At 52.5% G+C, this 24,279-nt stretch overlaps 1 protein-coding gene across 1 annotated transcript in view; it reads right to left on the reverse strand.

Annotated features, from left to right (window-relative positions):
- MYO9B (myosin IXB) overlaps nucleotides 1-24,279 on the reverse strand; it is an 86,496-nt gene that overhangs the window by 16,289 nt on the left and 45,928 nt on the right. Inside the window, exons 4-20 of the mRNA XM_054717302.1 lie at nucleotides 21,084-21,146; nucleotides 20,269-20,368; nucleotides 19,907-20,007; nucleotides 18,313-18,442; nucleotides 17,243-17,332; nucleotides 15,211-15,327; nucleotides 14,754-14,888; nucleotides 13,211-13,332; nucleotides 10,790-10,931; nucleotides 10,335-10,539; nucleotides 9,747-9,825; nucleotides 7,189-7,302; nucleotides 5,898-5,937; nucleotides 4,858-4,980; nucleotides 3,677-3,757; nucleotides 1,868-1,978; nucleotides 463-585 (exon numbers count right to left, since the gene is read on the reverse strand). Of these exons, the coding sequence (XP_054573277.1) occupies nucleotides 463-585; nucleotides 1,868-1,978; nucleotides 3,677-3,757; nucleotides 4,858-4,980; nucleotides 5,898-5,937; nucleotides 7,189-7,302; nucleotides 9,747-9,825; nucleotides 10,335-10,539; nucleotides 10,790-10,931; nucleotides 13,211-13,332; nucleotides 14,754-14,888; nucleotides 15,211-15,327; nucleotides 17,243-17,332; nucleotides 18,313-18,442; nucleotides 19,907-20,007; nucleotides 20,269-20,368; nucleotides 21,084-21,146 (1,876 nt within the window). The remainder of the gene's footprint in view (nucleotides 1-462; nucleotides 586-1,867; nucleotides 1,979-3,676; nucleotides 3,758-4,857; nucleotides 4,981-5,897; nucleotides 5,938-7,188; nucleotides 7,303-9,746; nucleotides 9,826-10,334; nucleotides 10,540-10,789; nucleotides 10,932-13,210; nucleotides 13,333-14,753; nucleotides 14,889-15,210; nucleotides 15,328-17,242; nucleotides 17,333-18,312; nucleotides 18,443-19,906; nucleotides 20,008-20,268; nucleotides 20,369-21,083; nucleotides 21,147-24,279) is intronic.

Here is a 24,279-nt window from a genome sequence, read left to right on the forward strand (position 1 = left end):
GACTAATGCTGCTATGAAATGTACAAGTACTTGCTTGAATACCTGTTTTTAGTTCTTTTGGGTCACTATCTAGAATTGGAATTGCTGGGTCACATGTATTGGGGACCCATGAGGGATTTTTCACGACAGGGAGGTGACCTGGGCACCTGTTGGACAAAAAGCAAGTAACATACATCCAGAGGTGGAGACGGTTTGTGGAGGGAAGACGAGTGAAGGAAACCTGCCAGATGCTACAGTGGTCGCTGCCTGGCCCTTGAACACCCCGTGGAATGCTGTGATGGTCTGTAGCCTCCATGTGAGCAAACTGGAAACAGGCCTGATGCTTGCGCCCCCGCCCCATGGTGCTCCCTCGGCCTTCCAGGATGCCCGGGCATCACGCCTCAGCAGAGGCCCCTATTTCCCAGTGTATGACCCAGGGTCGTGGAAGGACCCTGTATGACGGGAGGCGGGGGGGACGCTGACCTTGGTCTTTCCGATCTGGTAGCTCCTCTTGTCGACGTTCATCTTCTCCAGCAGGGCAGAGATGACCTCCCTGCAGGGCTGGGCGTCCTTGGGCAGCAGCACCTGGAACTGCTCTGTGAAATCCTGGGTGATTTCGGCAGAGAAAGGAGAATCCGAGTGAGCGCCACCAACAGGGATGGCAGTTCCCTCATCAAGCTGTTCCCGAAGCCGAAGCCTAGTGTGACGTAAATGGTACTGAAGCTAAAATCGTGGCGTTTCTGAAATCGTCTGAAACGTAAGAAAGCCGGTCGCAGACAGAGCACTGGAGTTTTCCGTCAGCTGGTGCGTGGCTATGGAGGGCCTGCTCGGTGCTGCTACTGTTGGGGAGAGTGCCCAGGAGACGGGGCCACCCTAGGGAGGACTCAGTCTACGGCTCAGTAGGGGGCTGGACCATAACTGGACACACATGCCTTTTAAGAAAACAATTATGTTAAATTTCAAGAGCCAGTCGTTAGTAAAATACACTAGCACTTTCTCCCTTTTCTGTAATTTTGCCTTTCCTATTAATAAGGTTAGAAAAATAAAACTTCCATTCTGTGGGTAAGAAAAGAGAGGCTCGCCATGATGAAGTCACGTCCCCACAGCCACGCGGGTAAGGCTGAACAGAGACCAGGTATTGCCACTTCTGGCTTTGGGGCCACAGCTCACTCAAGCACCTCACAACTGGTGCCAGCTGGCGTCATGAACCTGGGGTTTTCAACCTGGGCCATGCTGACCCGTGGGGACATTTGGTGATGTCTAGAGACATCGTGAGTTGTCAAACTTGGGGGCAGGGGGTGAGGGTGCCACTGGTATCGAGTGGGTGGAGGCAGGGAGGCTGCCCAGCACCCACGGTGCACAGGATGGCTCTCCCATAGAGAACGACTCAGTCCCATGTGTCAGTGGTACCACAACTCAGAACCTGCTCTACAATTTGATCCTCACCAACGTGAGGTTACTAATGACCCCTTGTGTTTTGAGAATGCCCAGAGAGCCATCTCTGAGGCTACCACTTCCCTGGGCCTCAGTTTCTGTATCAGGAAAATAGGAACCGGGCCCTCTTGCTGCTGGTGGGCAGAATAAAAGAGTTGGGTATAAAAGCTGGTAGAAGGTGTTCAATAAAGGGCAGAGCCACACAGGGATCTGCTTGTGCAAATCCCTCCTCCTGTGATGATCCCTCATCACACCTCTGCATCCTTTACAGCTTAGCTTGTGCCCAGACATCTCTTCTGAGGAAAGCTGCCCTCCTACGACAGAATGATCCGCGGTGCCAGGTGGAGAAGCCCTGGCGTCAAGTCACCTGATGGGTTCATGCTCCAGAGCAGCATTCTGCCTGGAAGCAGGGCTGGCTGGCCCTCGGCCCTGCACTGTGTCGTGGGCAGCCTACCTGGAACGTGTACTTGGCACTGTAGCCTGACCTCCGGATCCGCACCGTCTCCAGCATGCCCGTGTAGCGCAGCTGCTGCAGCACCAGCTCCTCGTCAAAGCACAGCTCTTTCTGAAACGGGATGCAAGCCATCAGGGCAGGTGCCTGTGGCCGGATGTCCAAGCCCGTAGGCGGCGGGGGAAGAGGAACTGTGGGACAAGGTCCTGGGGGATTCCAGATGTGGACAGGGTCCGGCACACAGGCGGGTCCTGGCTGGTCTGGAACTGTCCCTAGTACAGCCGGCATGGGCACCTGAGGCTCTGCCTTTCCCTGCTCCAGACGTGCTTTTTGGAATAAAGAGATGAGGCCAGTCAGCAGCAGTGCTCAGGGCATTCATTTTTTCTAGAAAACCTGGTGTCTGATTTGTTCTAATCCCTGGTGTTGAGGAGACATACGTCACTCCTTACTGCCTCATTCAAGAGAATGTGTTGCAAAGAGCTCTTTTCTAGGCGCCCAAACCAAACCTGGGCTGACCTTGTACTCTGTGCCAGGTACGTGGATAAGTACTGAGGATTCCACAGAGGAGAGCATAGTCTGGGGGTGGGCAGCCAGACGCATGTGTGAAGGGTGGATGCTGCTGAGAGGGGACCCTGTGGGAGGTGTCAGAGGAGAGGGGACCCTGGGCTGAGGAGGAGGGCGGGGAAAGAGGGGTGAAGGCCCAGAGAAGGAGGTGGAGGCTGAGGGGCTGACAAGAGATGTAGGGAGATGCCTGCGGCTACAGGGGCAAGGGGAAGGAGGGGAACGATGCTGGCTCAGAGGGCTTCAAGCCCGGAGCTCAGGGGCATGGCTTCATGCCAATGGGTGTTATTTTAAGTGGATGGAAGGGAGGGAACGGCACTGGGGATGGGGTTGTCATGACTGGGTGGGGGACACTGCTTCTGGCATCTGGTGGGCTCTTGGAGGCCAGGAATGCTGCTTAATACCTTACAATGCACAGGCCAGGCCCCCTCCCCCCCCAAGAACCATCTGCTGGCACGACCCTTGCCCAGAGCAGGTGTTGATGGAGCATTTCCCGGGTTGCCCGAAGCTGAAGTAAGGATCCCTGATGGAAGAAGGAGGGGCATATTCTGTTGCCAGAAGAATGGGGGGTGGGGGTGAGGGGAGGAGAAGACCTTCTCTGAGATACCACTGGGAGAACCGGAAGGCAGGAAGGGAGAGGAGGAGAGGAAGCCGTGGCACCTGGCAGGGAGAAGCGGGCTCGGGATGTTAGCGGAGCATCCCAGGAGCAGGAGAGAGCCAGGGTAACAGGAAGAGGAAGGGTACAGGGTACGGGAGAAGAGAGCCACCAGGGTCCCCTGGCCAGGGGTCACCTGTACCAGAGAGGGAGCCTAGATCCCAAATGGCCCCCAGCAAGGTCCAGTGGGCCCCTGGGGCAAAGGAAGCTGGCATCGAGGGCCGAGCCTGCCGTCAGAGCCCCACCAAGGCTGTCTTTAAAGAAACTTCTGGATGAGCGCAGGCTCTGCCTCCTGCTGCACCACCTCAGCCCCTCCCTCACGCACACTGTGCACTGGCCGCTTTGGGGAGGTATCTGAAGGGCACCGAGACCTGTCCCTCCTCGAGCAAGCCTCCTCCGCGGCCCCTCATGTTCCAGATGACATCCTGCTTGTGGTTGCCCTTGCTGACACCCCACCCCCCAACCGCTGGTCATGACACCCTGTTTACAGTTCCCAGAACTTAGGCGAACACTTGTTCCTGGAGGCTTTTCCTGCCCCACCCCCCTTGGCCACCAGACCTCGGCCTTCATCTCCCCCAGACACAGGAGCCCCTCACCTTCTCAGCGTTGGAGCGGATGCAGCGGATGAAGAAGGGCTCTGCCTTCCCCAGCGCCTCCAGGAGCTTGTTAAGGGATGTCTGGGGAAAGAGAAACAAGGGATTTAGCTGAGGCCCCCTGAGGCATGCCTCTCAGCGAGGGGGGGATCCAGGTCACCTGCCTGCATCACCACGGGAGTCCATGCTGATGTGAGACATGGGGGGTTACAGCTGGACATTCTGACCAGAGGCTGCGCTACTCTGGGGAGCCCCTGAGGGAGTTGTTGGGGTCCCTGTGGCCGCCAGCTTCCTAGAGTCACCCAGCTCTTTGCTTCCGGTAGACGTGGAGAGGAGACTAGATAAACGCCTTCTGGGGATTTAAAACATGTGTCAGCCTCAGAAGGGACCATGTATGCAGTGATTTTGGTCTCTGGTCTGCTGTTTCCAAAAAGGATTTGTGGCCCTGACGGTTTGGCTCAGTGGATAGAGCATTGGCCTGCGGATTCAAGGGTCCCAGGTTCAATTCCGGTTAAGGGCATGTACCTTGGTTGTGGGCACATCCCCAGTGGGGAGTGTGCAGGAGGCAGCTAATTCATGTTTCTCTCTTGTTGATGTTTCTAACTCTCTATCCCTCTCCCTTCCTCTCTGTAAAAAATCAGTAAAATATATATTTAAAAAAAAGAAGAAAAAAAAAAGGATTTGTGGGAGCTCTTGCATGAGGTAACTGCAAAAAAGCCGAGGTGGGAACAGAAGACTCAGATTGAGAAAAAGGAGAAGGAATAAAAGAACCTAATGGTGAGGGGTCAGCAGCCATTGGACGCCCCCAAAAAGGTGTCCCGACGTCTGCTGACAGCCAGGGAATAAATGGAAAACATGAGCGAAGGCACAGCTCAGTGGTTATAACTCACGTACTGACTCATGGTCTTTTTTAACTTTTTCTGTCTCCCCTGGGGCATTTGGCAATATCTGGAGGCTTTTTGGTTGTGTGACGACGGGAGGATGCTGCTGGCATCTGGTGGGTGGAGGCCAGTGATGCTGTCCAACATTCCATATGCACAGGATGGCCTCCCCGCCCCTGCCGCCCCCGGGAGAATGATCCAGCCCCGGATGTCCAGCACCGCCAGGGGCGGGAACCCTGGGAGAATGATCAGCTGCCCGTGTGGCGTGTTTTGGCTGAGCCAGGTGAGCCTCGGGCCTCCCACCTGGAACTGGGCGCTGATGCTCGGGGGCTTCTTCTTCTTGTGCAGGTGCAGCAGCGACTTGGTGGTCCGGTCGTGCAGGGTCATACTGATGATGAGCTTCAGGGACTTGGAGTCCAGCAGGTTCTAGGACAGACACACAGGGTCTGGCCTGCCCTCCTGAGGCCCCGACGGGCACCAGGAGGCACTGATTCTGGAGCCAGGACAAGGCTCCTGGGGGTGACAGCGCTTAGTATTGGTTTCACGACTGTGCTACCGGAAAGTGGGGGCAGGCGGTCCCGGCGGGACTGAGCCTGGGCTGGGCCTGTGAGTGGCACTGGTGCCAGGAAGGCTGACTACAGCCTCTCTTGCGGCCCCAGTGCCTGGAAGGCAAGGCCCATCACGGCCTCCCGCTACGCAGCTCAAGGACTGCAGACTCTTACTGTTGCCTGACGAGCCCTGGCACTGTCTCCTCTGCTGACCAGACTAGAGGCTGCTCTTACTCTTCTACAAACTTCATGATCCGTCCACATGCTGCGTGCGGACAGACAGAACACCTGGGTGCACGTCGCCCACAGCCAGCTGCTGGGGTCTCGGCTGCATGGACACACGCAGCACGTGTTGTGTCTCCTGGAGGTGGCTGGTGGCTAAAGGCCCCTGCTGTGGGGTAGCACGGAGGGTCTGTTGCCTCTGAGTAGCATAAACTCTGTGGCAGTTCATACTCTGGGCCTCCCTGGCCCAGGCTGAGCCCGCCTCCTGCTCAGTCCTTCCCCGGACCCTCAGGCTTCTCCTAGGATCTCCCGCCTTTGTACCACTTGTGCAAATTCTACTTCTAAGAAACCCAACAGGAGACAAATTTTTTTTTTTGGGGAGGGGGGGGCAGTGAGGGGGAAGAAGGAGATGAAGGAAAGAAGAAGGAAGTCAGGAAGTCAGAGAAGTTAAAAGCCAGCCCCTGCCCCGCTCCCCTGCCCACTCCCCGTCCCCATTTTCTGGAAAATGACGTGAGCCAGGTGCTCTAGACAGACAAAAGCAAGGCAGCGTTAGACGGCGTCCCAGGTGTTTACCTTTGGAATGATCTGCTTTTGTTTGGTACCTTTACTTTTCCTGTCAAAAATATTAAAAATGGTTTTGTGAACAGAAGGAACATGGGGTCTGGATCTGGGTTAGTTCAGCAAGCCACGCCTGGCGGGTTAGACGGAGCGAGAGCAGAGAGCACAGAGAGTCGAGAAGCACAAGTGCAACGAGGCCACTACCGCTGCCTCTCCAAGGCCCAGGCGGTGCTTCTGCTGCGCTCTGCACACTGGCTTCCCTGGGGGACAGGAGCATCGATTGGGGGCCCCCTGGAGGCCAGGGAGCAGGAGAGGCCGGCTGGTCATCTACACGGCAGAGCACGCATCTGCACAGGGCCGGCTACGGGGCAGCTGATGGACCTCACAAAGTGATGGGGATCCTCCGAGAGGAGCTTTGAGGGACCCATGCCTACCAGGTGTCCCAGCTCTACTTGCTACATGTTGGCAAACTTGAAGCAGCCCCACAGAACCCCTTCTGGACCTCCCACCCTGCAGAGCACTGAAACGGGGCCTGGGAGGAGCGCCATTTGAACTTGTGCTGGCGCAAAGTTAAGAATGAAAGCCGATCTTTTGGCCGAGGAAGGAGGGATGGCCCCCACACTGTCGGACACTATGGAAACAAAAGAAACATTTTTTTTAAAAAATTGCAGCTTAGCTCGTTTTTTACGACCAGCTGAGGAGGCGGGGCCATCTGCACAATGCATGGCTGTGAGGGTCTATGTGTGTCAGGTTTCATCTTAATCTCCATGGGGTGGAATGAGGCTAATAAAAACGTATTTGGAAACTGGCTGCCTTGTGGGCACTCGCTGCGCTCTCAGCCAGCCCCAACTGTCCCCCTGGTGCTGTGGGCATGAGAATCATCACCCCTGCTCTGCAGACCAAGGCTGCATGCTTGGAGCGCTCAGGCCAGGCGGGAGCAAGGAGGGGGTCCAGGTCTAATTTATGTGGCTTCTGACAGCTCTTTTGTGAGCTCAGTGGCAAGGGGGTACGGAAGCAGGCCTTGTCCTGCGCGTCGGGGGGAGGGGGGGGAGAGACTTAGACTGTGGGAGGCGCGTTCCTGTGAAGCTGTGCGGGACACGAGGGAGCTGGTGGGGATCTGGCCACAGCAGACACTAGGGTGGGCGTATTACGAGGGCCACTGAGCTGAGCAACTGCTGGCGTGAGAATGGAACCGCAAGACAGTGCAGCGTTTGCAGCAGCTGATTCAGCGTTATGGGCCCCGGGAGCAGGGGAGGCAGTCGTTGCACTTGTGGGGGTGGCACCCGCAGCCTTGGGGGGGACTCACAGGATGAAGGTGCGGGGTTTCTGGAGCCGACTGAGGGACTGGAGAAGCCTACGGGGGTCCTCACCCTGCCAGGGCAATCCTTTGATGGTCTTGATGATTTGGTCATGCAAATCGCTGAGAGCGAAGGGGTACGGGGGCACAGTGACAGAAAGGAAACCAAGTTAGAGCAGTGGGCCCCCACCTTGGGGTCCCTGGCACGGTCGGGACTGTCCCCAGGCCACTGGAGCCAAAACATGCAGCTGGGGGAGCCTGCTCCCTGCTGCCCCTCCCTCCAACACCAAGAAGGTGGCAGGGGTTCAGCCAGGAGTGGCCCCCACCCCCAAGAGGCTCCCCTTCCTGTGAGGGAGTTGAGGCCACTCCCAGCTCAACGGTTTCTCCTATAATTGAAAAAGGCCTCATACTGAAGAGCCTTCCGGAATCTGCCAAAGGCATCAGGGACTAGAAGGGGGCTTCTCGAGGGAAGCGGATTAGTTTCTCTCGATGTTTCTGTGGCCACATGTCAGCCTCCTTGTTGCCTTCAGAAGAGGCCTGAGGAAGAATAAACTGAAATTCACACAGGGTTCTCAACCAGACTGGTCTGTCCCGTGTCCTCCTACTAGGGCACATTGGGGTGCCTGCCACAAGGCGGGGTAAGTAGGGGGAGGCCAGGGATGCTGCTCAACCCTCTCCGTGCACATGCCGGCCACCACCAGAGTGAGCAGCGCAGAGCAGAGGGCGGGAAACCCTGGCTGCAGGAGATCTTTACCCCAAAGAGTTCAATCTTATCAGCTTCGTTTTGTTCAGTGACTGTGGGTTCAGGTTCAGATCTGAGAGTATGTTCTAGGCCCAAACTCTGGCACCGGCGTGTGACAATGAGAACAACTTAGAGGGGAAAACCTAGTGCTCTGAAAAAAGGTATTTGTGAAGGACGTCTAGACGACAAATGTCTTTAGTAGAACGTCAGAAGTGAGGAAGCACTGACTACAGAACGAAGACGGGAGGTTCCGGTTTTTGATTGTTTTGTTTTTGTTTTAAATTCCTTTTACTAAATTTTTAAATTTTTATTTATTTTTATTTTTTATTTTATTATTATTATTTTTAATTCCTTATTCCAGTTATTTCAGATGCATGTTTAAGCTCTGGGCAGTTGGCCTGGGAAGACCCCGACCGGCAGCCCCTCGTGTGTTCCATGCACCATGCCCGGCCGGACAGCCTCACTTACCTCTGTTCCCTCGCCCTCCAGGGAGGCACGGAGGGCACGGACAACAGAGCGGTCACATTCACCCCCACACCCCGAGCAGTCAGTGCAGCGGCCAGGGCTCTGGACAAGGCTGTGACTTCCACCCGTAGCCCCCTAACTTGATTAAATACGGTGCGAGTGCCCTCTCTCCTGGCCCTGGACGCTGCACGGAGAGCCTAGGGACCAGCTCCTCTGTTGTGCCTCCCTGGTCTTGGGTTCGAAGGCCCTCGCTCTACTTACTTCTTGCTTTCATAGAAAGCAAAGATGTCCTCAAAAGCGTTAATATCGAACTCCTCAGAGCAGTCAATTGAGAAATCTAGCATTGAGCAGCTGAAAGGGAGAGTCTGTATAAACTAAAGCACTCCAGGGCAGGACCCACAGCCCGGGGCCACCTGTCAGTCTTTGCAGGAAAACAAACAGACAAACCAACCAAAAAATACCTTATAAGCAAAGGGGGGAGGGGAATGCAATTTTTATCTTATCCTCTTTTGGATAAAAAGGCCCATTTAAAAATGCACCTTTTTAAAAGCAGGAAAACGACACACTATGCTTTTAGACGAATGACATTCAGTCACTTACCCAGTTGCTAGTTCTACCTTCACACACACACTTTTACGTATCTCGTAAAGTTATTACAAAGGGCCCCAAAATAAAACAACATTTTGATGTTCGAAAATGTAGTGGCTCACTCCTTGGGGATCGATGTTCAGGGACTTGGTTGCCCCAGAGCCTTGGCACGTGCTGCCCGCTGCTGGCATACCCTGCCTGCCGTGTCTGGCTACACTGCTCCCTCCTCTGGTTTTGTCGCTGCCTCAGTCATATGTCCGGTGTGGCCTTTTCTACTCCACCTTCCTGGGAGCACATGCCTGATCACTTTTACGCTTAGTACAGTCTGGGGTATGTGAAGGGCCCTCGGTCATTCCTAAGTGGCCACAAAATAGCCCTCTTTTCATCTCACGTGCAGAAAAGAGGTCGCGGCGTTTCTGACTGTGAATGAAGTACTTTAGCATCTGCATTCAGGACACCCTGGCCAGGCTGCGGGAGGAAGTGCTTTTAAATCAAGCCTGTGGATCGGAGGGACCAGTGGCTCCTTGGCCCCACCCACTAACGATGGGAAGGATTCTGTGTAAGCGGAGCCAGCTCCAATCTTCCTAAAGCAGATGGCCTGGGTGCAGAAACGTGGCGGCCAGGTGCCGTTTGCTTCTGGGTCTCTTTGGTTCAAGCAGTTGCTGGGTAAGGTCAACCCCGACCTGGGTTCAGGGTGTGGGGTTTCTGGAACTGTCTTAAACAACGCTGTTGTCTACCAGCTTCGGTTGGGACAAATCAAGGTCATGCTCACCGGTACAGCTTTTCCGAGGGGGTGATGGTTCCTCTCTGTAACTCCCCCAGGTGACTTCGGGTGCCAGGGCTGCACAGATCTGCTGGGGACACAGATAAAATGGAGTTGGGGATGTGGGGTTGCCTGGAGCTCAAAGGTCTTTGTCTTTGTTAGGAGGCTGAGATCCTGACCCGAACTCATCTTAAAAAGACAGCCTGATACTCGAATGTGGGCAGAGTAGGGAACTGTGAAGTGTCTGATCTCCAAACAGCAACCATTTATTCCTATTTCTCATAAAGGCCTGAAACTTTTGGTCCTTTTAATCAACGCCCTTCGTAAAACGGAGTCCCAAGGCTGGTGTCTAGAGCCCAGTGGCCCTCAGGGAGCCCCAGGTTGTCACAGGAAAGCAGGGAGACGCCTTCCTGCCTTGTGAAGGTGATGACGTTAAATTATGCACCTACAGAGTTTCCGTTTGGGATGACGAAAGAGCTCTGGAACCAGGCGGTGGTTGCACAACACTGTGAGTGTGCTAAATGCCTCTGAAAGGTGCACTTCAAAATGGACTCCGAGGGTCCCCCTCATGAACGTGACCCGGAACCCTCCTCTTACCTGCAGCCTTCTCAGCCCTCTCGGCCCGCAGGCGTCCGGCCTCCCGGAGCACGGCCATGGCGCGGATGGCGGCCCGGAGCATGGCCCAGCGGAACACTGCCACCGGGTCCATGCCGATGAGCTCCCGCACGTAGGAGCTATCACTGCCCCGCAGAAGTGCCACGATGTCTGGCCGCATGTAGTCCATGTTCTTCTCCCGGAAGTCCTGGTGGGGAAAGAGGCAGGCAGGCACTCATTGGTGCTAGAACGGGAAGGGCTGGTGAGGGCTGGGGACCCATTGTACGAGAGAGTGGTTTCTGCCTGTGGAGTGGGAGGTTCAGGGGCCGGGTCTGAGCACCCTGGTACCTGGCCCAGAATGATTGAGCTGAAGGGAATGGACCAAGCAGGCACCAGAGAGAAGGGGCCTCCAGGTCACCCACGTGTTCCCTTTCCCACCTCCTGGTCCCGACTCGTACCTTAATCTGATATTTCACCTTCCCTGCGAAGTGCTGAATGATGAATGCTGGCTCCATGATGGGGGTGCCGAGGAAGTACCTGTTGTCTTCGTGCTGCTGCTTGAACTTGGCCAGCAGAGTTTGGCTCGTGGCGTGGGGGAAGCTGGGAAGATTTGAAATTGTGAGCTGTAAGAACGGTGGCTGATCACCTGCTCTGCATGGTAGGTTGCAGGTCCTTTGACACTGAGGTGGGTGGGCAGACAGGCGCCCTGAGTGTTGAGGTTTAGGGCCAGGAACCTGCTGCTGGTATGAAGGGGCCAAGGGTGAAAGGACGCACTCAGGGCTGTGGAGGGAGCTCAGAGCAGGGCAGAGCAGTAAGAGTGGGACTTGGACCTACCACGGGCAGCTCCTAGGAGTGATCCCAGGACAGAGTGACTCTGGCCTCGGATCCTCTGTACCTGGATGCTGTGTCTTGGAGGGGGTCTTGCCTGGGCTCCCGTTAGAGGGAGGAGAGTGGGAGCAGAATAAGGAACCCACTGTACCTGGCTATATGTGCCTCCCAGGAAGGATATGCCACAGCCAGCCTTGCTGCAAACACAGCAGTATAAGATGCCTTTGAATCCCCAATGCCTACTGCTTAATGGGGGGGGAGGGGGGGGGGAGAGGTGTTAAAGAGGAAGATCCGATAGCTATGAAGCACATCATTTTTAGGTATGGAAAGTGAGGGCCCGTTCGTGTAGTCGTCTGGATAAATAATACTTTTGTTGTTGTTAATCATTACCCGAGAATATTTCCTCCCCCATTTATTTTTAGAGAGAGTGGAAGGGATGGGGAGAGACACAGAGAGAGAAACATCGATGTGAGAGAGACACATCGATTGGTTGCCTCCTGCACGTGCCCTGACTGGGGCCAGGGATCCAGCCTGCAACCGAAGTACATGCCCTTGACTGGAATCAAACCTGGGACCCTTTAGTCCACAGGCTGATGCTCTAACCACTTAGCAACCAGCTAGGGCTGGATAAATAATACTTTAATGCACTGTTTTAGAAAATCCGAATCAGTATAAAAAAGAAATCCTTGATAAACCAAAATGGGCAGATTTTAAACAAAGACAGAACTGACCCTGGTGGGCCTGCTCTTGTCTCCCACGCTTCCCCTACACGCAGGTCTGGGACCATGTAGCTAGCTCTTCCTAGTACCCCGCCCTTCTCTCTCTCTCTCTCTTCTTTTTTTTTTTTTAACAGAGAGGAAGGGAGAGGGCTAGAGAGTTAGAAACATCAATGAGAGAGAAACATCGATCAGCTGCCTCCTGCACAACACCCACTGGGGATGTGCCCGCAACCAAGGTACATGCCCTTGACTGGAATCGAACTTGGGACCCTTCAGTCCCCAGGCCGACGCTCTATCCACTGAGCCAAACCGGTCAGGGCAACCCCGCCCTTCTCTTATCTGAAGGTTCTCTCTCGAGTTCCAGTGTGAATGAACCTGTCTGTCTCCATCCTGATGGGACTGGGTGTGAGGCAGGTGAGCCTAATTTTTCCAGCCCCACAGAGGCCTCAGCAACACACAAGGGCCCAATAAAGAGGTTCAATAAAAAGACGTGTCCTGATACCGGGAAGCTATGAATGTGACCTTCTTTGGAAATAGGGTCTTTGTAGATGCAGGCAAGTTAAAATGAGACCATTCGGGTGGGCACTAATTCAAATGACTGTGGTCTTTGTAAGAAGAGGAGACGAGACACTGACAGACAGGAGATGGTGATGTGACCACAGTGGCAGAGGTGGGGGTGATGCAGCCAAACACCAAGGATATCTGGGGCTGCTAGACGCTGGAAAGAGGCAGGAAGGGTTTGCCCCCAGAGCCTTTGGAGGGAGTAAGGCCCTGTCGACATCTTGATTTCAGCCCTTTGGTACTGATTTTGGACTTCTGGCCTCTAGAACCATGAGAGAATACATTTCTGTTGTTTTAAGCCACCCCTTCTGTGGTCATTTATTACAGCAGCTGCAGGAAACTAATTCAGTGGGTGACTTTTAGTGACTGTTACTTCAGCGACTGCAGCTGGGTGACCAAGCATGAGGCACCTTATAAATATCCCTTCCAGCCGTCAGTACATCCTGGACAAGGGGTGCCAGACTCTGCAGAGAGTAGGCGTCTGGGCCCCGGTTCCACATGCTGCCCTTTGCAAGGACGCACCAAGCCCGTTCCCATTTTCTACAGTTCTCCCCAAGAACTCCTGGTGGGCGTGTTTCAGTTACTGCATGTGTTAATATTTCCATGATGAACGGTACATGCATTTCGCCAACGTGAGGTCAAGATTTATGGCCAAATGAGTTTGAGAAACTCAGAAGTTCTTGGGATGTTGGATTTGGGGTAAGGCTCTGGGGGCTGCGGAACTGGACTGAGTGGCTGGGTTTGTGGACACACCGGGACATGGACACTCACTTGCTCTCTTCATCCAGCAGATAGAAGAGGCCGGTGGGCTTCTTGCTGATCAGGTGGATGCAGCCGACGTTGTCTGTGTAGTCAATGTTGTGCCATGAGATCCCTTCGCTCTGGTACTCCTCCTGCAGTGTTTGGGAGGGGTATCCGTTAAGTTCATTATTTCATGGCCAATATTTACGTATAAACATGTTATACAAGGGTGGGCAAAAGTAGGTTTAATGTGAGTGCACTGTCCCATTGAGTTAACAAAGCTATTGTAATAATCATAACCTGCATGTGTTTTTCCATGAGCAACTGTAAACCGACTTTTGCCCACCCCTGAATTTATGTATGCATGCACATATCTATATATGGATGTGTAAGTAACAGAATACCTATTATTATATCAATAGAAGTATATTAATAGCTATATAAGATTATATAAGTTAATAATTAGCAACATGAACAGAACACACATTTTCAAACATCTAACATAGCAAAGTGTTACACTTAAAGGCTGTACGAGGTAGATGGTCTCTGTCAATATCACTTAGTTTTGTTGCTGTAGCTTGAAAGCAGCCAGGGATGATATGAAATAAATGGGCGTGTCCATGTTCGAATAAAGCTTTATTTATAAAAACAGGCAGTGGGCTGGATTTGACCCCTGGGCCCCTGCTCTAGAATTGTAATGCCTATAATAGCCATATAATGTAAGTGACCTATGTAACTTCAAATTTACTCATAGTCACATTTTAAAATGTAAAAAGAGTCCTGGCCAGTGTTTCTCAGTGGTCAGAGCATCAACTGGAGCACCAAGGGGGTCTCGGGTTTGATTCCCCATCAAGGGCATGTACTTGGGTTGCAGGTTCGATCCTCAGCCCTGGTCGGGGCGTGTGCAGGAGGGAATCAATCTATGTGTCTCTCTCCCTCTCTCCCTCTCTCTCTCTTCCTCCCTCTCCCTTCTTCCCTCCCTCCTCCCTTCCACTCTCTCTAAAAAGTAATGGGAAAAATATCCTAGGGTGAGGATTAATATCAACAACAAAAGTAAAAAGAAGTGGGTGAAGGTAGCTTTAATAATATACTTAATTTAACCCTATATATCCAAATCTTTGCAATTCACTGTGTATTTTGCTCTTCCCGCTCAACTCAATTTGGACCAACAAACATAATAGTAAAATCAGCTAAATAACTACATAACGCCATCAGTTCTTCACCCTGTCAGAATCAATGTGAGGGGTAATATGTGAGTAAGGATGTCTGAGTATCTAGAATTGAAAAGACACATAGATTATAAATATTGTTGACTTTTAGGGCAACTCAGTTTCTCTCCCATTAAAGGACTTTCACGATTGAGCAGAGAGAAGGTGCAAAATTGACCTGTGGCCCAAAACATCCCCGGACAGTTTGCCTCATCCCAGGCTGGGCGGAATTTTCCCCGGACTTTCCTTTTTTGCAGAAAAACATTCTGGGGCAGGTTTGAGGACAATCCAGGCCCCTAGGGAGATCCCGGTTCTAGCACATCTGGCCCCCCTTGGGCTGGATGGGTGACAACGGACTTCCTTACCTGCTCTAGTTTGAAAATGTGCTGGTTGAAGTAATACTGGAGCTGCTCGTTGGCATAATTGATGCAGAACTGTTCGAAACTGTTCCTCTCGAAGTCCTCAAACCCAAAGATGTCAAGGACCCCGATGGACAAGCACTGGGGGAACAGAGAAAACAGGGGTTACCGGTGGGTCCTCACTCGGGAGCACCTGTTCTGTCGTGTCCTGAGGACCCTGAGCTTGGCTGCACGCTCTGCTATCGCTGCCTTGGAACCTGTAATATTTGAACAAGGAGCCCGTGGCTGCGCCGGGTCCCGAGAATTGCATTCTGTCCTGTTCCCTGGGCTGGGAGGAACTGGCCACTTGCCTGACACTGGCTACAGCCACCGTGGCTCCCGATGTCACACCTGTGTGGCAGCAAGGGCACAACCTCCCCCAGCCCAGCTTGGCAGGGCGGTGGGGTGGGGGTGGGGCACTCACCGAGACAGACTCTTCCATGTCTTTCTTATTGAGGAGGGCGTGGTTAATGCGCAGCACAATCCAGTCGAACAGGGCACTGTACAGAGACTTGGCCATGGAGTCTCGGGCAGTGATGGCCTGTGGGCACAGAGGAGCATCACACCTTAGCAAGGTGGGCCCGGACGCACCACCCCAAGGTCTGCACACAGGGGAAGTTGAGGCAGTGATTTTATTTTATTTTTTTTGTTAATTCTCACCTGAGGATATTTTTTCCATTGCTCTTTTAGAGTGGAAAGGAGGGAGGGAGGAGGGGGCATGGAGAGAGAGAAACATCAATGAGAGAGAGACATGTAGATTGGTTGCCTCCCGTACATGCCTCGATCAGGGCTGGGGATTGATCGATCAATTGATCCTGCAACCCAGGTACATGCCCTTGACTGGGAATCGAACCTGAGACCCTTTGGTGTGAGGACTGACACTTTAACTGAACAACACTGGCCAGGTCAAGGCAGTGGTTTTATTATTTTTTTTTTTAAGAGAAAGAGGAAGAGAGAGAAATGTATAGGTGACCCTCCAGTGCACAGGAGGGCACTCAAACAACTGAGCCACACTGGCCGGGGCTAAGGCAGTGATTTTTAAAGAGCCAGCTTATTTGACACTTCCCTTATCACTCTGCACGCCACCCTGTCAGCTCAGACAGCTCTGCACACTGAAGCATGAACTGAAAAGCCTTGACCCAGCAGCCTGTGGTTCAGCCAACTCACTTCTCAGAGCTGCCGGGGACTGATGACACTGGAACGCAGGCTCAGGGAGGCCACCGGGCCTGCCAGCCTGGGAACCAGCCAGGAGGCCCAGCTGGGTTCAGAGCCTGGTCCCTTGCTGTTCTGGGAGCACCAAGGGGCCAACATTGTAAAAGCAGTAATGGCTTTAACAATTTTTCTTAAGGCCTTATGGAGGTCTAATTTACATATAGGAAATTCCTTTTTTTTATGTGCTCAGATCTAAATTGTGACAGACAGACAGCCCTAGCTGGTTTGGCTCAATGATAGGACTTCGGCCTCCGGACTGAAGGGTTCTAGGTTCGATTCCGGTCAAGGGCACATGCCCTGGTTGCAGGCTCGATCACTAGTGTGGGGCGTGCAGGAGGCAGCCGATTAATGATTCTCTCTCATCATGAAGGTTTTTATCTCTCTCTCCCTCTCCCTTCCTCTCTGAAATCAATAAAAAAAAAATATTAAAACAAAAAATAAATGGAGCCTCTAGAGACGCAGCCTGGCATCTTTCACATGGTGCCTCGGGAGCAGCCGTGCTGCTGGGGTCACAGGGGTCCTGTACACTCCAGGGGACTTTTGCCCCTGGGGCTCAGACTGTCCATGGTGCCCTTCTGAGATGCCCCAGCAGCCATCACCAGCAGAAAATCCCCGCTGTGGCTAGGTGCTTTCCTGCTGCTGTCCAAGCTGCAAGCTGCAGTCACATTGCTCTTGAGATAAAAACGCAGGAAAAATACGCCACACACATCCAGGCTGGGGCAAAGGCCAGAGAGAGGCACCTTATCAATATTTAGGGATCACATCACATAATGGTTGTAAAGGTCATGCTCTAGCTCTGTGATCGACCGAGTTTTTCTGCAAAAGGCCCGACAACCCACATTTCAGCCTTTCGGACCAGAGAGGGTCTCTGTTGCAACTCCTTAGTTCTGTGCTGTAGCAGGAAAACAGCATGTAAATGAATGAGCACGGCTGCATGCCAATAAAACTTTATTTACAAAAGCAGGTAGTGGGCCGGATTTGGCTGCAGGTCTCACTTCCTCTGCTGGCGAGAACCAGCATGCCCATGAAGCAGCCGGGAACACAGAGATGGACACACAGGGCCCAAGTTCTGACTCTTAGGCTGCAGTCTGCTGTCTAGGCTGGTCTGTGCTGAACCGGAGGCACCACAGGGTCCCCTCTGCCACTGTGCAGGAAAACGATCACCAGGCTGGCTGTTTCCAAAGGACCTCCCCTCACTTGTGTTTTGGGACCCGATGCCCTTGAAAGCCCAGGGCAGTGCTCACCTCGCTGAGACTGTAGGGGAGGATGAGCTTGTCGTTGGCCGTCACTGTTTTTCTTTTGGTCAGAACCTCCACCAAGATTTCTCGCTTCACCTGTTTCAAGGTCAAGGAGGGAGATAAAGGGAGGGTGGGGGTGAAGAACTTGTCCAATGGGTTCTTGTGTCATTGAGACAAGGCCTGAAGCATGAGGAAGATCAGAGAAGGACCCCAGGGGCTATGCCAGGGAGTGGGCCCGAAGCCCACCCTCAGGGCTGCCAACCCATTATGCTCAGTGCATTTTAGGATGGTCGCACTCACAGGCTTGCTCAGCCCACGATGACAGCCCTGGGTGCATGGCTGCACAGCCTGGCTGTCACTGTGGGCCTCAAGTTCACTGCTGTCTGGTGACCTGCATTCACAGCTGTTCCAGCCTGTGTGCCGGGCGCCCAGGGCCTTGGCCCTGCCTGACTGTCAAGCCCCCTCAAGCCAGCAGCAGTCAAGAGTAGGAACTGGGGAAGCAGCCCTGATCCCCCAATACGTGTTCTTACTCCTCCCCTGAACACAACAGAAGCCAGGGCTCCTCCTTTAAGAAAAGCCAGAGAGGGAACACGAAAGGCTTAGAAAACAGGAAGACTGAGGGCAGGGCTTCTCAGCCTTGGGGCCACTGACATTTGAGGCTGTATCGTTCTCTGCTGTGGGGTGGCCATCCTATGCATTATATGATGTCGAGCAGCACCCGTGGCCTTCACCCACTAGATGCCAGTAGCCCCCGAGTTATGACAACCAAAAATGCCTCCAGACACTGCCCTTGGGGTTGAGAACCAGGGGACAAGGGGATGGCGGGTCCGATGAGAAATGACCTCGCTGATCAAACTATGGTTTTTAAAGAGCCTTTTGCATGAGGAGGGAGGTGTCTCTGTCCAGGGGGAGTTCCTCGGAAATGAGGAAGGGCTTTGCAGAGATGGTGTGAGGAAGCAGGCGCAGGCCTTGGTTTACAGAAGCACAGCCAACGCAGGAAGTTCTGGGTCCTCTGAGGCCACAGGCCCCGAGCTGCCCCAGCACATCCCACAGTGGCCGAGAACAGGGAGCAGTACCTTCAGAAGCTGTGACAGCGTGTCCAGCACCTCGGGGGGCCCGACCTCCAGGCCTTCGTCTCGGCCTGTGGCTCTCTTCTTGTACGTGACGTTGCCCAGATACAGGATGGCCGAGAGCACAGAAAAAATCCTGGGAGAGAAAAGGAGGTTCGATTGGGGCAGTTTCCACAATTGTGAGATGACAGAGGCGGCCAGCCAACTGGGCTGAATGTGAAACACCATCAAACACACCAAGTTTGAAAAACATCGAATCCCTTTGTCGGGGACTCTCTTTGTTCAATGTGACTTGATAGACAGATATCTCTATTTTTCTTTGTAAGGAGGGGCTAAAAAATATTTCTATGGCGGCATAGGGTGTACATGCAAAACACTACACAACTCCCAAGTGTAGAGATGAATTACCACAAAATGTACAGATCCCCGTTAATTAGCACTCAGACCAAGGAATATAACATTCCTGGTCCTGGAACTACCCAGCCCCACAGAGCTGAATCGATGTCCTGAAATCTAACATCATCCATGAACTTACTATGTTCAGAAAATCATCGTATGTACTTGTATCTGGCCTGTCACTGAAAAACGGTGATGTGGGGCTATGAGGATTGGTGCTGCACAAAGTCTTGGTTTGTTCACTCTCAGTGCTACAGGCCAGCGTATCTCGGCCTTGGCCCTGCGGGCACCAGGCGCCAGACTGTTCTTCGCTGGGGATGGAGGGTGTCCTGGGCACTGTGCGATACTGAGCAGCACCCCACGCTCATGCAGTGTGACAACTAAGTATGTCTCCAGACAAGGACCCCTGGGGACGGAATCGGCATCTCCAGTGGCAACCACTACTATGTGGAGTCGTCCAAGAGTTGGCAAACTTGGGCCCATTTCTGTATGGCCCCTGAGCTAAGTTTTTGGTTTGGTTTTTAAATGGTTATTAAAAAGCAAAATGAAATGCAGAGAAGAAGAACATGTAACAGAGACCATCTGGCTCAGGAAGCTGAAAATATTTACTCTCTGGCCCTCTCCAGAAAGTTTGCTGACCCTTGCATGGATAGATTGACATTTATTTATTTAATCTTCTGTTGGTGGGCATTTTGGGGGGGCGGTTCCCAGGCTTTGGGGCAGTTATAAAGGAGGCTGTTGTGTGCATCCGTGTGCGTGTCTTTGGGTGAGCAAATGTATGCGTTTCGTTGTGTACACACAGCTGTAGTAGAAAACAGCCAAATGGTTTTCCAAAGCGGTTGGCCCAATTTGCACGCCCCCAGCAGTGAGGGTGTTCTTGCTGGATGTACTGGCAGGTGTGGAGAGTCCCCTGTGCCGTCTTCAAACATTAAAACATTTTTAATGGTGTAAAACACACATCATCTAAAACCTACCATCGTCGCCATTTTTAAGGTCCTGTTTGTTGGGCAAAAGCCCCTGTGGTTTTGATTGGCATCTCCAAAATGACTAACGATGAGAGTCCCTTCCCATGTGTTTATTGTCACGGGGCTATCCCCCTTTGTGCAGCTCCCAGTGGGGGTGTCAATCAGATCTCAGAGAGTGACCAGCGAGATCGGGGGGAGTGCCCCTGCGGAGACGGTGGGGCGGCGGCCAGCCCACTTACTGTTTCTTGGTGGCGGGAAGGAAGCCCACCATCTCCATGGCCTGCTTGAGTCTTTCAAAGTCATGTTTCAGGTCTTCTCCGTCTTCGATCTTCAAGTTATGCTAAAAAACAAAGTCAGCGACACTCTGGGTATTTCTGGGTCAGAGAGGGTGGCGGCGTGTGGGAACGGTTTTGGCTGGAACCGATGGGGCAGGGCCCAGGACATAGGGAATGAATGGGCTCCTTTATGCTGCCTCCTGTGGGCCTCCTTGGAGCCGGTCTGGGGGCCGGAGAGGGCCAAGGCAGACGGCCTCTGACCTGGCGGAGCGTAAACAGCCCACGGGGAACAGAGGTGGTGTTTGTGGCCAGGGCTCGGTGTTTACCTGGTTGAGGTAGAAATAATCTTCAGGCTGTTTGAGCTGAAATTCTTGTCGCTCTTCCTCGCTGACGCCAAGTAACAAATAATAAAACACGTGGTAGTTTCTGCAGGTCAAAATTCAGGGAAAAAAAATCATTTTTGGAAGCCAAGCAACAGTAACTCCTCAAAACCACTACTCACATTGCTTTGGAGAACACACCCGGGGGGAAAAAGCACCTCAAATATATTGTCTCAATTTAAGACAATAAGTCGGTTCTTAGTATGTCTTAAAAAAAAACACACTCCCCCTTGCTCTCCCTCCCAGGAGCATTCCTGCGCCTTCCCTTTCCCTCCCCCCTCCAGCTTCTCTTCCCTTCCTCCTCCCCTCCCTTCTCCTTCCCCCAGGGGCTTTACCATGAGCTTCCTCACTCCCAAACTCCTAGGGCCCTTGCTTTGCCACCATAACTCATTTCCTCAATCCACCCCTGTGATTTTACCAAATACATGTTCTCTTACCAAAAAAACCAACAAAAAAACCTCCCAAAACATGAGCTTCTGGGGGCGGGGGGGGGGGGAGGGGGGGGCAGCGGGCGCGCTAGTGGTGGGTGTGTGTCTCCCTCACAGGTCAATGAGAGATGCCTCTAATCTAACCACAGGGGTAAAAGCCCTGGAGAGGCACAGAAATAAGCACAAAAGGTGACTTAGGAGGTATGAGCACAAGGCTTGGGGCCACACAGCAGGGAGTGGTGCCTGGCCTCCTGGGAGAGTCCCTGATCTCAGGATGTCTGCTTCTCTCTGTGGGGAAGGCAGAGGCAGATGCGCATGGAGGAGATCTCCTACCTCTCATCCTTCTCCTGAGAGACCAGACGAGACTTTTCAAGCAGGTATTTTTCAACAACAGCTCTGTCATGAAAGGAAAAAGAAAGAGTAAATCATTCCATTTTAATTATCTCCTTAAAAAACTAAAATCATTTGTTACCCATGATAAAGCCAGCTGTGCATTAACTTCCTTAAACACAAAACATATACAGGTATGTAGATGTAATCACCCTAAATGTAAATATAATCCCACGGAATGTTCTAAATCAATCTAAATGTCACAAAAGCCATTGTCCTAAATGTTGCCTTGCCCTATGACCACTATCTATAAAAATAAAGATTGGGCCCTAGCCGGTCTGGCTCAGTGGATAGAGCCCCAGTCTGCGGACCAAAGGGTCCCGGGTTCGATTCTGATCAAGGGCACGTACCTTGGTTGCAGAGTCCTCCCCAGCCCGGGCCCTGGTCAGGGCTTGTGAAAGAGGCAACCAATCGATGTGTTTCTCTGACATCAATGTTTCTGTCTTTCCCTCTCTCTTCCACCACTCTCCCTAAAAATCAATGGAAAAACATCCTCAGGTGAGGATAAAAAAATAAAAAAAAAAGGAACTTGGGCCGGCCACTTCTCCCCAGACCAGATCACAGAAGCCCAGTGGCATCATGGGAACCTTCCTCCAAGGAGGCAGGGACTGGAGCGATTGCACCCATGTGATCCTGGATATTTTAGGAAGCTCTCCCCCTGCTTCCACCATCTCCCTAGCAATTAAATGTTTCTCCAATTGATAATCTAAATATAAGATGATAACAAATTCATTTTTCTATTCTTTTTACAGCTTTATTGAATAAATGGTACACAAAGTGTACAATGTGATACGTTTTGGCTGGGTCCTTTCATAACCCATATCCTTATTTATTTATTTATTTTTATTGCAAGTGAGGTATGTGCTCTGACCAGGACTCAAACCCACAACCAGGATGACGCTCCAACCAATCGAGCCACCGGGCCAGGGCCCATATAATTTAAAACAGCTTTATTAAGAGTAATCGATGTACAATGAACTTAAAGTGTGCGATTTGATGAGTTGTGACATATGCAAACACCCATGAAACCCACCACCATGATCAAGACAGTGAACACATCCACCACCCAGAAAAATTTCCTTGGCCCGTGTCATTCCTCCCCACTCCTCATCCCCAAGCAGCCACTGACCAGCCCCACTTTAGATTAGTTTGGATTTTCTAGAATTTTAAAGAAATAGAATCATTCAGTATGCATACTGTGTCTGACTTCTCTCACTCAGCCCAATGATTCTGAGGCTGAGTCACATTGTAGCATGCAGTAGAACTTCATTCCTACTTATGGCTGAATAATAGTTTACATACGTGGACACACCACATTTTGTTATCCATTTATCAGTTGATGGACATCTGATGGACATGGGTCCATGAGGCTATGTGGGTGCCATGGCAGGGACCAGGCACCTCTATAGCCACACTATCAACCCTAAGAGTGGTGATGGCAAACGTTGCAGGCACTTTCATAGGATTTAACACATTGAGTCCTCCCATCCCTTTGAGGTGGGCACCGGGGCTCCTGTTAATGAATGAGGTACTAAAACTGGAGAGGCTACACGCTGTTGGGGACCCCACAGGAGGGAGGTGGCCCAGCAGGGACCTGAGCCTGGCATGGGCCCTGCTGCCTCCACACCCCCTGGGGTCAGAGGGGCCTGTCTCTCACGGGATCCACTATGACCAAGTAAGGGAGCCGGGTGGGTGTGTGGGCCAACTTCATCCGAGCCCATCCTATTGTACAGGAGAGGCAGCTGGTGCCCCTGGGGTGGCAGGGCCGGGCCCCTGGTCCATCACTTGCTGGATCCGCTGGCCTGTCTCTCCAGGATGGCAGTCGCCCGTGTGCAGCCTTAAACAAGACACACGCCTACTCCATGCACAAGTGGGTTTCCAAGGGCGTGGCCTGTGTTCTCTCTTCTTTCAAACCCACGTTTTCTTCTATTCCTGCCCCTGGCTAGTAACTATTTTAGTTAGCAGCAGTTTGTTTTCCTGGCAAGGGAGGCTGCTCTGGTTCCAGAATCAGACTACAGTTGGAATTTCAACCTGTGGCCAATTTCCTGGACTGTGTCAGCAGATGGGGGAGAATGGCAACCCCTCCCAGCAGGGAGCTGTCAATTCACTGACAACAGCCTCTTTCTTCTTCTTCTTCTTCTTCTTTTGTTAATCCTCACTGGAGGATATCTTTCCATTGATTTTTAGAGAGAGTGTAAGAGGGGAAGACAGAGAGAAACATCGATGTGAGAGAAACACATGGATTGGTTGCCTCCTGCAAACACCTCGACCAGGGTCAGGGCCGGGGAGGAGCCTGCAACCAAGATACGTGGCCTTGACTGAAATCGAACCCAGGACCCTTCTGTCCATAGGCCGACGCTCTATCCACTAAGCCAAACCAGAGAGGGCAGCCTCTTTCTTCTTCTGATCATCTTGGAGACCCAGGTACCTATGGTGGTTAGTAGGTAGCCAGGAATCCCCTGGCACTGAGGCCTTGAACCCACAGGAAGACTAGGTCTTACAAACGGGTAACTGGGGGAAGGCTTGGACTCCCCTTGAACCTTAGCCTCAGCAGGAAATGGCATCAAGAAGTGTTACCTGCCCAAAAGCAGAACAAGGTCTGTGACCGATCCTTGTGAGCGGTTCCCTGGATGGGAAGTACCCCTCCCTCCTCAGACCGTGGGCAGGCCATGGTCGTGGGCCAAGAGGGGACTTCCTTTCCTGAACTCAAGGCCACAGATATGGCTCTCAAAAGCGAGTCTATGAGATCCGGCTACTCAGGGCCACAGGCTTGAGCTTGATGGGTGCCTGTAGTGGCTGGGCTCTTTGGTTGATGGCCCACCCTTGCTGGGTCACATGGTAGCCCCCAGAAGATACGCGTATATGCTTGGAACCTGTGACTGGACTCTCATTTGGAAAATGTCTTCGTAGATGCAATCAAGTGAAGGATCTCAAGATACGATTATCCAGGATTATCTCCATGGGCACTAAATCCAATGACAAATGTCCGAAAAGACAGAAGAGGACACACAGACGCAGCGAGGGGAAGGCAGAGTGAAGACGGAGGCAGAGACTGGAGAGATGCAGGCACAGGCCGAGGAAGCCTGGGGCCACCAGAAGCTGCAAGCGGCAGAGAGGATCCTCTCCTACAGGCTCCGGA

The sequence above is a fragment of the Eptesicus fuscus genome, chromosome 6 (genome assembly GCF_027574615.1).
Source record: "Eptesicus fuscus isolate TK198812 chromosome 6, DD_ASM_mEF_20220401, whole genome shotgun sequence".
Classification (NCBI taxonomy): Eukaryota; Metazoa; Chordata; class Mammalia; order Chiroptera; family Vespertilionidae; genus Eptesicus; species Eptesicus fuscus.